Source organism: Dipodomys merriami, unplaced genomic scaffold (assembly GCF_024711535.1).
Source record: "Dipodomys merriami isolate MVZ:Mamm:240054 unplaced genomic scaffold, mDipMer1.0.p SCAF_11, whole genome shotgun sequence".
Classification (NCBI taxonomy): Eukaryota; Metazoa; Chordata; class Mammalia; order Rodentia; family Heteromyidae; genus Dipodomys; species Dipodomys merriami.
Genome location: NW_027202382.1, coordinates 17,725,055 through 17,737,987, shown reverse-complemented (window position 1 = coordinate 17,737,987; position 12,933 = coordinate 17,725,055). Strand labels below are relative to the sequence as shown.

The following is a 12,933-nucleotide window of genomic DNA, read 5'->3' as shown; positions in this document are numbered from 1 at the left end:
AGCAAGCACATGGCTCAGAGTCCAAACCCTGGTACTCCCAAAAACAATAAAAACAAACCAAACCCAAATAAATAAAACAACTGCACAAGGAAAGCTTGAACTATGAGCTATGCTACAGACCTAAGCAGGCAAATGGAAGACAAAAATTGACACTCAGGAGTTCTAGATGGGTTACTCAATGCACAGGGGCTCTGTGACAAGATGGGAAGAAGAAAGATGAAAAGGAGGTATAAATACATTGCTTAGGAACTTAAAAAAAGGCCCTGAGTTCAAACCTCAAACTGAATAATAAAAGATATGGGTGATAGGAGATCTTCTATAGAAACAAAGATACATAAAAAGAACCACATGTTGCAGGAAGGTAGGCTAGGATTCTGAGTAAAAACAAGCAACTAGATTGTATAGGTAATGAACTATTTAGTACTTAGAATGCTTTGCAAAGAGCAATTACTGGGGAAGTAGAGGATCTTACCTCAAGATAGAGGATAAATTGGTTGTAGGGCAACATTTTCCCTTCCATTCTAACACTGTCATAATACACAGAAAATAATAACTGTTACCAGTTATTTGGTAATAGTATCTCACCAAATAGACAGCTTCATTGTAATTGTTTGCTTTCAACGACTCTTTAAGTTGACGAATCATTGCTTCTACAAATTCTCCACCGAGGTTGTAATTCCTAGCATTCAGCAGTCCAACTAAAGTTGTATAAATTGTCAACTTCTCAGGTAGTAGGCGCGCACTGATTTGAGGACCCGTGCAAGAACAGGAAAAAAAACAAACCCAAACAATAGCATTATGTTAAGTTGCTGGATTTTATATAAGCCTTTTATCATCCATTAACTTTGCAACAAGATTACTTTCATCCATTAACTTTGCAACAATATTACTTTTTTAGTTAATCTGAAAGAAAGTACTTTAATTATGAGGTTATCCCACTGAAATAAGCTATGTTGGAAGAGTTTTTCTGCATATGTACTTAGTGGAATAGCATTTCTGTAGAAAATGGTTTCCATGGTAAAGTATCTAGAACTGCCCAGTGAAACAAGAGTCTTTAAAGTTGCATGATTAAGGAGGAACAGACTATTTTTAGTTTCTAAACTTAGCTAACCAAATGTTATGGGACTAAAATTCTACTTTGAAAAATACAATTCTAGTAGCTTAGGAAAGATGAAGAACTTTAATTCTGTTTTAACTAAATTCCCATCAGAATTCTTAACATGACATTTTTAAATTAAGAATTGGTTATATCTCATACTGTAATTCCTGGCGTATTAATTTCATTAATTTTTTTTTTTTTTTTTTTTTTGCTGGACATGGGGCCTGAACTGTGGGCCTGGGCGCTGTCCCTCAGCTCTTCAGCTCAAGGCTAGCGCTCTACCACTTGAGCCACAGCGCCACTTCCAGCTTTTTCTGCTTATGTGGTGCTGAGGAACCGAACCCAGGGCCTCATGCATGCAAGGCAAGTACTCTGCCACTGAGCCACCTTCCCAGCCCCTAATTTCATTAAATTTGAAGAGGAAAAAGTATTTATTACTTCTTAATTTAGGCAGCTTTAAGAAATTAGCTCAATGGAGAAAGAATATTCTTATACTTTGTGTGCTTTCCTCACAGAATATTGGAGACAACTTAAGTCTTCAAAGAAAATACCTAAGTGCTCCCCAAAGCAAACACTAAAATAGAGCACCGCCAAGTACTATCAGTCCAGACTTAAGCAAACAAATATGGTGTCAAACAGGTGTCTTATGGGTAACTATAGCAAAATTATTTTATTCATAATTTTTAGGCTAAGGATATGCATTCTTAAATATTAATTGAATTCCTTTTAAAAACTGAAAACAGAGAATTAAGATTAAATCCACAGATAGTTTCACTTTATGTTCACTTTTATAAATTTCATAAGTGGGCTGTAAGCATTAAACAATTATTTTAAGAGTGGGATATAGGCTCACGCCTATAATCCTAGCTACTCAGGAGGTTGAGATTTGAGGTTGAAAGCCAGCCCAGAAAACAAAGTATATGAGACTCTTTCCTCCAGTTAACCAAAAGCCAAAAGTGTGGATCAAGTGGTAGAGCTCCAGTCTTGAGCAAAAAACTTAAGAGACAGTGCCCAGGCTCTGAGTTCAAGTTCCATGACACACACCGGACACACACCGGACACACACACACACACACACCGGACACACACACACACCGGACACACACACACACCGGACACACACACACACACCGGACACACACACACACACCGGACACACACACACACACACACACACACACACACACACACACACACACACACACACACACACACACACACACACACACACACACACACACACACACACACACACACACGAAAAGAAAAAGCCGGGTGCCAGTGGCTCACGCCTGTAACACTAGCTATTCAGGAGGCTGAGATCTGAGGATTGCAGTTCAAAGCCAGCCCAGGTAGGAAAGTCCATGAGACTCTTATCTCCAATAAACCAGTAGAAAACCAGAAGTGGTGCTGTGGCTCAAGCGGTAGAGCGCTCTCCTTGAACTGAAGAGCGCAGGGACAGCACCCAAGCCCAGAGTTCAAGCCCCACGACCGACCTCAAAAAAAAAAAAGAAACAAGAAAAAAAAGATAGATGATCCAATTTACAAAAAGATTATGACTGTTAATAGCTTTCAGTCACTTTTAGTCTTTCACAAATGAGTATTTCTTGATTTGCCAGTCTTAAACTTGCTTGGTACCATGGGTTTAAAACTACATGTAAGGGGTTGGTAGCCCAGCTCAGTTGGTACAAGCACTAGCCAATGAGCGAAAGCATTAGGTACCAATTTTGAGTGTCAGTCTCAGAACAAAACAAAAAAAATTTAAATATAAATGATTAAAAATAAATCACTAAATGAGAAAACATCTACTTCCTTATTTAAAGTCAACTTATGCTGGGCACTGGCGATTCACTTATAATCCTAAGGCTAAGGTCCAAGAGGCTTAGGTCTGAGAACTGCAGTGCGAAGTCAGATCAGGTAGAAAAGTCCATGTGACTCATATCTTCCAGCAATAAGCAGGAAATGTACAGTGGCTCAAGTGGTAGAGTACCAGCCTTGAGTGAAAAAAAGTTAAGTGAACGTGAGGCCCTGAGTTCAAGCCCCAGTACTGGCACACAATCATATACAATGTCAACTTAAATGATTTTAAAGTTTTAAGAAACAAAAAATAATGAAAATAAATTTGGTCTCATTTATTATTAAAACAAGAGTTCCATAACGGGTCAAAAGTTAACTCATTTGTCCAAAGTTCCAGATAGAACAAAGTCAATGACATATAGATTATAAACCACATCTTATGAACATTTCTGAAAGCATTTAAGAGTAGATAATACATTATCACCTGGATTCATAAATCTTTTGCATACATACACTGTACAAAGAAGCCTTAAAATCTTGCTCTTGTAGTTAGGAAGATCAGCTTCTAAGACACCAGCCAAACCTTCTAGGTTGCTCTCCAAAGAGCAGGCACTCTGTAGAGGACATCACATCAAATCTGTCAAGTACTCAGCAATTAATGAGTTAAAAGTTCTGAATAACCATAAAAAAAATTAAGGTGTTATATACATAAGGCACTATGACAATTAAGGGATAAATTAGCTCAAGTAGTTATTAGGCTTTAGAAACATGTTCCATAAAAGTGAATAATTAAACATAGTAAATGAATAGTTCAAGCAGACTAAGTATTAGAAATGAGAAGGTAAAGTTGGGCACCGGTGGCTCACGCCTGTAATCCTAGCTACTCGGGAGGCTGAGATCTAAGGATTGTGGTTCAAAGCCAGCCCGGGCAGGAAAGTCCTTGCCCGTGAGACTCTTATCTCCAATAAACCACTCAAAAACCAGCAGTAGTGTTGTGGCTCAAGTGGTGGAGTGCTCGTCTTGAACTGAAGAGTGTAGGGACAGTGCCCAAGCCCAGAGTTCAAGCCCCATGACTGACAAAAAAAAAAAAAAAAGAAATGAGAAGGTACCATGAGGCATTTTCCATCACCCTTACTAATTTATTATTTTTGACTAGGCAAATTACCTCAAGTATCCAAGTGGACAGGCTTAAGTCTTTTATAAACTGAGAAGACTATTCTCTAGGTCTATTCTAAGCTTATCCATGAAAATTATTACAATATCTCAATTATCTGCATCTCAGGAGTTTTATTTTTATTTATTTATTTTTTGGGTCCAGTCGCAGGGCCTGAACTCTGGGCCTGGGCGCTGTCCCTCAGCTCTTCAGCTCAATGCTAGTGCTCTACCACTTGAGCCACAGTGCCACTTCTGGCTTTTTCCTTTTTGCTTATGTGGTGAGGAATCGAACCTAGGGCCTCATGCATGCAAGGCAAGTGCTCTACCACTGAGTCATCTTCCCAGCCCCCATCTCAGGAGTTTTAAAGTGATTCACTTTTTTTTTTTTTTTAGTCGGTTGTGGGGCCTGAACTCTGGGCCTGGGTGTTGTCCCTCAGCTCTTCAGCTCAGGGCTAGCACTCTACCACTTGAGCCACAGTGCCACTTCCAGCTTTTTCTGCTTATGTGGTGCTGAGGAATCAAACCCAGGGCCTCATGCATGCAAGGCAAGCATTCTACCACTAAGCCAACTTCCCAGCCCCTAAAGTGATTCACTTTGGGATGGATACAGATGCATGATAATACAGGCTCTGTCTAAAACTTAAAACATCCAGAAATAAGCCAAAGCAGTTAATCACACCCTTAACTCATGGCTGTCTAAGCGACCTTAGTGCATACCTTTTCTCCTACTTTGCATATTAAAGATTCCAAATGATCTTCAGTTTTATTTGCATCAGAAGTCTTTCTCCTTTTGTGAGGCTGTCCACCTATTTCAGTAACAAAAAAAAAGAACCCCTGTTACATGATGATTGCTATCACAAATTTTATTTTACTTTTAATCTCTTTTCTACACAGAATTGATACCTATGATCCTCAATTCCTTCTTTTGAGGCAGAGAGAATATTGGGAATTGAATTCATGGCCTCAAGATGCTAAGTGAGCACTATACCACTTGACCCCCATATCAATCATTTTTCAAATAGAGGTCTTCGGCAAACTTTGCTTGGCTTATCTTCAAATCATGATCCTCCACTTCTGAGTAGGCTATGTTAACCAATACTAGAGTCACTATAATCAATAACTCCAGGAAACATTAGTTAGGTAAAATTTTTGTATAATAGTGTCCACAGAGCTATGGAATATAGCAGCTCTGTCCATTTCTGTGGACAGGCTGGACATATGCTAAACATTGGTAAGCTAACAACACTCATGGATTGTTACTTCCATTCTTCTGAGTTTTCCTGGTCCTCAGTTGCTTGTTCCTAAATCTGACAGTGCCACTAATTTACGCATCTAATGATGGAATAACAACTGCATAATTACTGATCCTGCCTCATTAAAAAACTTTCAAAGAACCTAATATATTAAAAAAAATTAACAATTTTCTACCAACAATTGTCTTCTTAATTCAAGTTAAATGAAGATATGCTACAAATCCATGTCAAATAATAGTCTTCTGTTTACCTTCCCCTTGCTGTCAATGATCTCTTACCATTCTGTTTAAAAACAGATCCACCTAAAGTCCTAAAGGCTTAAAATACCAAAAAATAATAGTGTTATATATGAAACCATGATATTGCCACACAATGTTGGCAATAGTCTCCTAATGCAGCTTAATTTTCCAACAATTAGATTAGTAGAACAGCATGTGGATAAGGAAGCAAGTTTGTTATCTATGCTTGTAATCTGCAGCTGGATATTTACATAGTAGTAAGTTATATATAACTTTAATCTTCAGACCCAAATAGCTAGTGGAATTGAACAATTTTTACAGAGTTCATAATCCTACTCATCTCTGGAACATTTGGCTTAATAAATTATGTGCTTCCATAAAATGCAATATTTGTCTTAAAAAATAGGTATTGGGGCTTAAACTCAGGGCTTCAACTACATCCCTTAGCCTTTTTTGCTTTAGATATTTTTTGGATTTTCTCTTTTTGCTTAGTGCTAGCCTTGGATTTCAATCCTTCTACCTATGTATCTTACATAGCTGAAATAACAGGCATACCACCACATCCAGACATTTGTTGAGATGGGGATCTCAATGTTTTGCCTGGGCTAGTCTCAAGCCACTATTCTCTCAATCGCTACCTCAGGAGCAGTTGGGATAAAATATGAGATCAATTTGAAGTATGGGGTTAAAAGTTTCTCCCAACAACTGAAATACTCTCTATATATGAACTTAAGCTAAATAAAATCAATCTATACATGAGCTTAAGCTAAATAAAACCAATCTACTGCTGGGCACTGGTGGCTCACACCTGTAATCCTAGCTACTCAGGATGGCTGAGATATGTTGATCATGGTTTGAAGCTAGCTGGGCAGGAAAGTCTGTGAGATTTTTATCTCCAATTAACCAGCAGAAAACTGGAAGTGGAGCTGTGGCTCAAAGTGGTAAAGTGCTAGCCTTGAGCACAAAAGGACAGAGACAGCACCCAGGTTGAAAAAACAACAAACAAACAAACAAAAAAACAACAAAAAACCTACTGATATCCAGATAGGATTACAGGAGTTATTATAAAACACTACATACAGTGCTTTGATTATACAACGCCTTAATTGCGATTATAATCTGGCCTATTCACCACATATAATTTTGATGGGTAACACCATAAAAAGTATGTAACATGCATGCAGCAGGACAGAAGAACTGTGTTCCTGGAGCTATCTGCCTGTGTAAAGTTGCAGGCATGTGTGGCATAGCATAATCAGTGACCTTAACTCTTACGTATACATCAAACGTAACCTACATCTATTACTCAAAGAACCATTTTTTTTGGATCTATTCACTGAAAAAAAATGCATATTTGATGCAATATTTACATAAGCTTCACGTCAAGACATTAAAATAGGCCTCTCCTACAGCAGTTCTCAACTGGGAATGGATCTAGTAATTGCTGGAGACAATTTTTAGCTTTCAGGATTAGGAGAGTGTAGTTGGCATCTAGTGGGTGTTGGCCAGGATAGCTGCTGGATATGCAATATTGCACAGGATAGCTGCTGGATATGCAATATTGCACAGGACATCTCCCACCCAACAGACCAGCCTTAACTGTCAATAGTATTGATGTTGAATAATACTGTTGTAGGAAACATAATATATGATATTCTTTAGTCAGATTTTGATGAGGAGAGGTGAAAGCAGACACTTAATGAGAATAGGCTTTTTGCTTTGTTTTGCTGGTCCTGGGGTTCGAACTCAGGGCCTGGGCTCTGCCCCTGAGCCTCTCTATGCTCAAGGCTAGTGTTCTACCACTTAAGCCACAGTACCTCTTCTGTTTTTTTTTCTGTTTATGTGGTACTGAGGAATGGAACCGGGCTTCATGCATGCTAGGCAAATACTCTACCACTAAGCCACATTACCAGCCTGAGAACAGGTAGTTTTGTTTTTTGGTCGTTGTTGCTTGTTTGATCTTGTTTTCTAAACCTTGTGAACACTCTTCTTTCTGGCTCATCTACTTTGCTAACCCCCAAACACTCCCAGGAGTTCTTGTTAAAAGATAGCTTATTCTCATCTGATACTTGAGATAATATAAAGCAGGGTTAACTACAGATACAATCTGAACTTATGGACAGTAAAAAGATATTGAATTCAGGAAGAGAACCTGGATGAGATCACAGGGAAGTAGAATACAACACCTTAATTAAGATTATTGTTCAATTAATTAATTGATTTCATGTACATTTCACATACACCAAGAAAACATGTCTAAAGTAGCTCCAAACCCAAGAAGAGATCTAATATTAAAAATACAGCTATGTAAAAGCTTTACAACCTAAGTTACATATTGCTATCTCACTGATACAGAATAGAGGCATAGAACAGTATAGAGAAGTGCAAAGCAAGCCTCTATTTAAAACCCATAAATTTCTCTCTATAAGTCAAATCCTACTTTTAAATAGATACACTGAAGTATTTCCTTTACCCTTATTAGAGTAGATTAAACAATAAAACCAAACCTGCAAGAGAAAAAAGTAACAGAAAGAAAAGTAGTGTATTTTGATTTAAGAGTAAATCATCACTTTGGAAACTACTGTCAGTTCTTTAATTTTTCTATACTTGTTAAGTATAAATCAATCACAGTCCAAATAAGGGCCTAACTCTAAATAGCTTAAATGAGACTAGTTAGAGGTTTGGTGAAGACTGTGTACAATCTAAGTCTGACTACAAGAATTCTGATATTGTCTCTTAATCCCATCTCCATGATCAACAAAGAAATGCTTTAAAATCACCCTGTAAAATTTGATCTTCTTAAACTCTTATCTCCCACAACTTCCACTTTACTCACAGTAATGGCCACCTCATTATTCTATGAGCATGATAGGAACACTGTAGCCTTAAGATCCTTATGCTTGTAGTTTCCTTTGTTTGAACCACAGCTATCCCCTATATTTTGTCTACAAAGCTCACTCCCTCATGTTTTGCAAGGCTTTGACCAATCAATGCCTTCTTCAGTTTGTCTTTACCTAGCTCCCTCACAGTGGTCTCTACACCCTTTACCTGACTTATTTTTTTCTCTGCAGTACTTATGACTACATAATATATTCTATTAGTCCGCTCACCTCTGGACAATGTAACTATCCTTATATTGTCCACTACTACCTTAGAAGACTATTTGGTAAGTCCTCATTGATTCACCTTAACTTACTCACCCAGACACTAAAATTGTGGTATGTTCAAGTTTTTTATTTATAGTAAATGCATATAACATGTGCAACTCTATCTCTAAATTACTTATAGTAACTATTACAATATAAATGCTGCTGCAAATAGTCATTACATTGTATCACAATATAAATGCCATGCAAAAGGTTACATTGTATTATTTAGAGTAACAAAAAAACCAAAATGAATGCATGTTCAATACTGATGTCATTCCTTTTCTCCCAAATACCTCTCAACCACAAGTGAATCCAGGGATGGAGGGCTGCAGCGACAGAGAACTGATTACATACAGTCAAGTATATGGAAGGTTAAGAGAATAAGTGATTGGTAAGAACTGATAGTAATCCAGAAACACTCAAATAGATCTATTTGACTCTGATTGTGCTACTTAGCCTGGTATACTAGTGGCTTATGCCTATGATACTAGCCATTTAGGTAGTGGAGTTCTGAGAATGCTAGTTCAAAGTCAGTCCAAGTAGAAAAGTCTAGAGACTCTATCCTGACAATCAACCTGCAAAAGGCTGGACTGGATGCATAGTTCAAAAGTAGAGACCCAGGTCTGAGTCAAAAAACTCAGTGAGAGTGCAAGACCCTGAGTTTAAGTACTGTTAGCAGGCTAAAAGAGGAAAAAAGGTACTAATTGACTAAAAAGCATCCAAAATATTTAATTCAGAACACTAAACCCTAGTTGATCATTACTCAAATTTACAATATTTCTAGATTTGGGTCTTTTCAAAGAGGAACATAAAATGTCTTTCTACTAATGACCTGTCACAATAAACTTTGCCTAAAGAATGTCTTATTTTACATTTGTCTTCTTTACTTTGAGGTTCTGCAGCAAGACCCAGTAGACAATGATATAGCTGCCAACTTTAGAAATAAAGCCAACTGCAAGAAAGTTATGCAAGCCTCCTAAAGCAAAACAAAAGCAAAAATTAAAATAGAGATTCAGTGCAAGAGTTGTGGATATAGTTCAGTGGTAGAGTGCTTGCCTAGCATATGCAAGGCTCTGGGTTTGAACTCTAGCACCAAAAAGGTAAAGATAAAAAAGTATGAATAAAGTCAGTGTGAAGAACCTAATTCTTTAAAATTCAAGTGAGGACTTAAGCAGATTCATCTTTGATTAGTCAAACACAAAGCACAAGAAAATAAACAAATAAGTAAATGGTTAATAATACAATAATACAATAAAAAAATACAGAGGAGTTACACCTACACATTGGTCTACCTAGGCACTGATAGCTGTGTTGGATGAGAAAGCTAGACTATTCTTTTAAGCCTTATCAGAAATCTGGTACTTTTTGTTAAAATGAAATACATGCTATTCTGCCTCCATTTCTAACTTCAACATTCCAAGAAAAAATTTATCCAACTTAAAATGTTTGTTTTGCTGCACGTGGTGGTATATATACTCCCACTCCCCAGCTACTTAAGATTGACTGGGAGGATCACAGTTCAAGGCCAGCGTGGACAAAATGTTAGTGAGATCAGCCAGGTGCCGGTGGCTCATGCCTGTAATCCTAGCTACTCAGGAGGCTGAGATCTGAGGATCGTGGTTCAAAGCCAGCCCAGGCAGCAAAGTCCATGAGACTCTTTAATAAAGCATTAGAAAACCGGAAGTGGTGCTGTGGCTCAAGTGGTAGAGTGCTTGCCTTGAGCTGAAGAGTGCAGGGATAGCACCCAAGCCCAGAGTTCAAGACCCATGACTGACCAAAAAAACAAAACAAAAAAACAAAATGTGAGTGAGATCTCATTTTAACAAATAAGCCAGGCATAGTGGTTTCAGGTGTGATCAGGTGGTTAGATGGTGTGATTCCACCTAAGCAAGAAGCGTAGTAAGAGGTTAAAGATCTAAGATTGAACAGTGCAAAAACACCAGAAAAAGGCCTGGGAATGTTGGCTTAAGTAGCAGAGCACATGCCTGGCACAGGCCCTGAGATCAAGCCCCAGTATCACCAAAAATTTTTTTCTTATGCTGTTGGCAGTTGCCACTGTTTATCATCTCTAAATATTAACAGAAAATAAAATAGACAACATCCCTACTAGTGATGTATGTATGTATATATATGCATATATATGTAATGTAACATACATATATATGTGAGATATGTTACACACTAAGGCTTAAAAAAGTTATATAACCTGGAAAAGATCACAAAATACAGGGTCTGAACAGGGAGGCAATGGCTCATGCCTATAATCCTAGATGCTCAGGGGGCTGAGATCTCAGGATGGCAGCTCAAGGCCAACTCAGGCAGGAAAGTCCTTAACACTTTTTTCTGCAATTAATCCAAAAGCTGGAAGTGGAGGTGTGGCTCAAGTGGTAGAGTTCTAGTCTTGAGCACAAAAGCTCAGGGACAGCAGCCAGGCCCTGAATTCAAGTCCTAGGACCAATGTGCGCACGTGCACGCGCGCGCACACGCACACGCACGCACGTACACGCACGCACACACACGCACGCACACACCACACACACACCCTAAACCCTTGGGTACACACACACACACACACCTTCTAAACCCTTGGGTACACACACACACACCTTCTAAACCCTTGGGTACACACACACACACACACCCTAAACCCTTGGGTACACACACACACACACACACCCTAAACCCTTGGGTTCCCAAGTCTCACACACACACACCTTCTAAACCCTTGGGTACACACACACACACACCCCCTAAATCCACCTTCTAAACCCTTGGGTACACACACACACACACACCACACACACCCTTGGTGCACACACACACACACACACACACCATACACACCCTTGGTGCACACACACACACACACACACCATACACACCCTTGGTGCACACACACACACACACCCTAAACCCTTGGGTTCCCAAGTCTCACCTCAACTACTACAATACTCTCTTTGAGGAGTAATATTCTCAAATATTAACAGAATCACACTAAGCTTCACTCGCTTGTATATGGATGTGTGATCTTGAGTGAATGTAATGCTGAGGTGTAAAATAACCTTTTTTTTTAGTTGTTGTTAAAACTAGCAAAATCTTGGATTTTATGGTAGAACACCATGAGCACAATCATCCACGAAAACCTCTGACCTCCGGTTCGTTTCCTAGCAGTCTTTCTTCCAACGAGGAAATACGCTCAAGGCCAACTTAACATTTTAACATGATTCTGAGTGCCCTCTTAGGAGGGACGAAAGTTTTTTCCCTGAAGATTGAAACAGAGTGGATCAACGGATGACAGGTTGCAATTCGTGAGATCTGTCATGTCTTTGTTCTTTTCCTTCGGCAAACTCAAGAGTGCTTTTGAGGTGTAGCTTTGGGTCGCCGTTACTCACACTAAGAGGCGGCAGCACAGACGTGGGGGGGAGGGTGGCAATTCCCTGCTAGCCGGTGCAGGGCTATTTGGTCCTGGGAGACCAAATTGGGGGTGGGGGGCAGGCCTGTCTATGGGGGCCCACTAGCCCTTCTTTCCTAACTACTGAGGGTGGCTGTGAGATCGAGGACTTCCAGAGGACGCCCGGCCACACCCGCGCTGCACCGATCCCCCTTTTACCTTCCAGGGCTCCCCGCACGCTCCCGGGGGGTGGGGGGAGGAGGAAGGGAGAAAGGCGTCCCTAGAGACCCGAGGACATAAAGCGCCCAGCCAAGGACGGCCGGGCCGAGGGCGCTCACCATCGTTCTCGTCGCTGTGCCGCCGCCTCGACATGCTGCCGGTGTACAGCCAAGGCTGAGATGCAGGCGGGAAGCGTCTCAGGAACCGTCGAGCTGCCGGTCGCCCGGCGCGCGAGGACCGCGGAAAGGCGCGCGGACTGGCCGGCGCGCAAGCGCACTCGCTCCGAGAGACTCCCGGAGAAATTCGAAGGAAGAGGTCGCCGGCTGGGCTGGGCGGCCGAGGGCCGCAGTCGCCAACTTCACTGAGCTACCCGCGTCCGACTCCGCACGCCGCCGCCCCCTCAGGCTGCCTTCGCGGCCGGCTGCTTCCTCCTCCCGCCTTCCGCTCTGGGTCCTTCCGGGGCCACGCGGAAGACGCCGTCGTCGCTCCAGCCAGCCAGAGCCTGCGGGCCGCGATCCAGAGCGGGTGGTGAGAGGAGCCCGAGCCGCGCGAGGCCCGCTGCCGCGCCGCGCCCGCCCACTTCCCCCCGCCCTTCTGCGTCCAGGGTTTCCCGGCGGCCCCTGCGCCGAGG

At 40.8% G+C, this 12,933-nt stretch overlaps 1 protein-coding gene across 2 annotated transcripts in view; it reads right to left on the bottom strand.

The window, feature by feature from the left end:
- Ncbp1 (nuclear cap binding protein subunit 1) overlaps window positions 1-12,658 on the bottom strand; it is a 37,101-nt gene extending 24,443 nt beyond the window's left edge. Inside the window, exons 1-4 of one of the 2 annotated variants that reach the window (XM_070010265.1) lie at window positions 12,422-12,658; window positions 4,769-4,857; window positions 3,410-3,510; window positions 586-742 (exon numbers count right to left, since the gene is read on the bottom strand). In XM_070010265.1, coding sequence (XP_069866366.1) covers window positions 586-742; window positions 3,410-3,510; window positions 4,769-4,857; window positions 12,422-12,455 — 381 coding nt within the window. In that variant the 5' untranslated portion in view covers window positions 12,456-12,658. Of the gene's footprint in view, window positions 1-585; window positions 743-3,380; window positions 3,511-4,768; window positions 4,858-12,421 lie in introns of those variants that run through there. The other variant, XM_070010257.1, reaches the window with a different exon arrangement.
- Window positions 12,659-12,933: the final 275 nt, after the last annotated feature.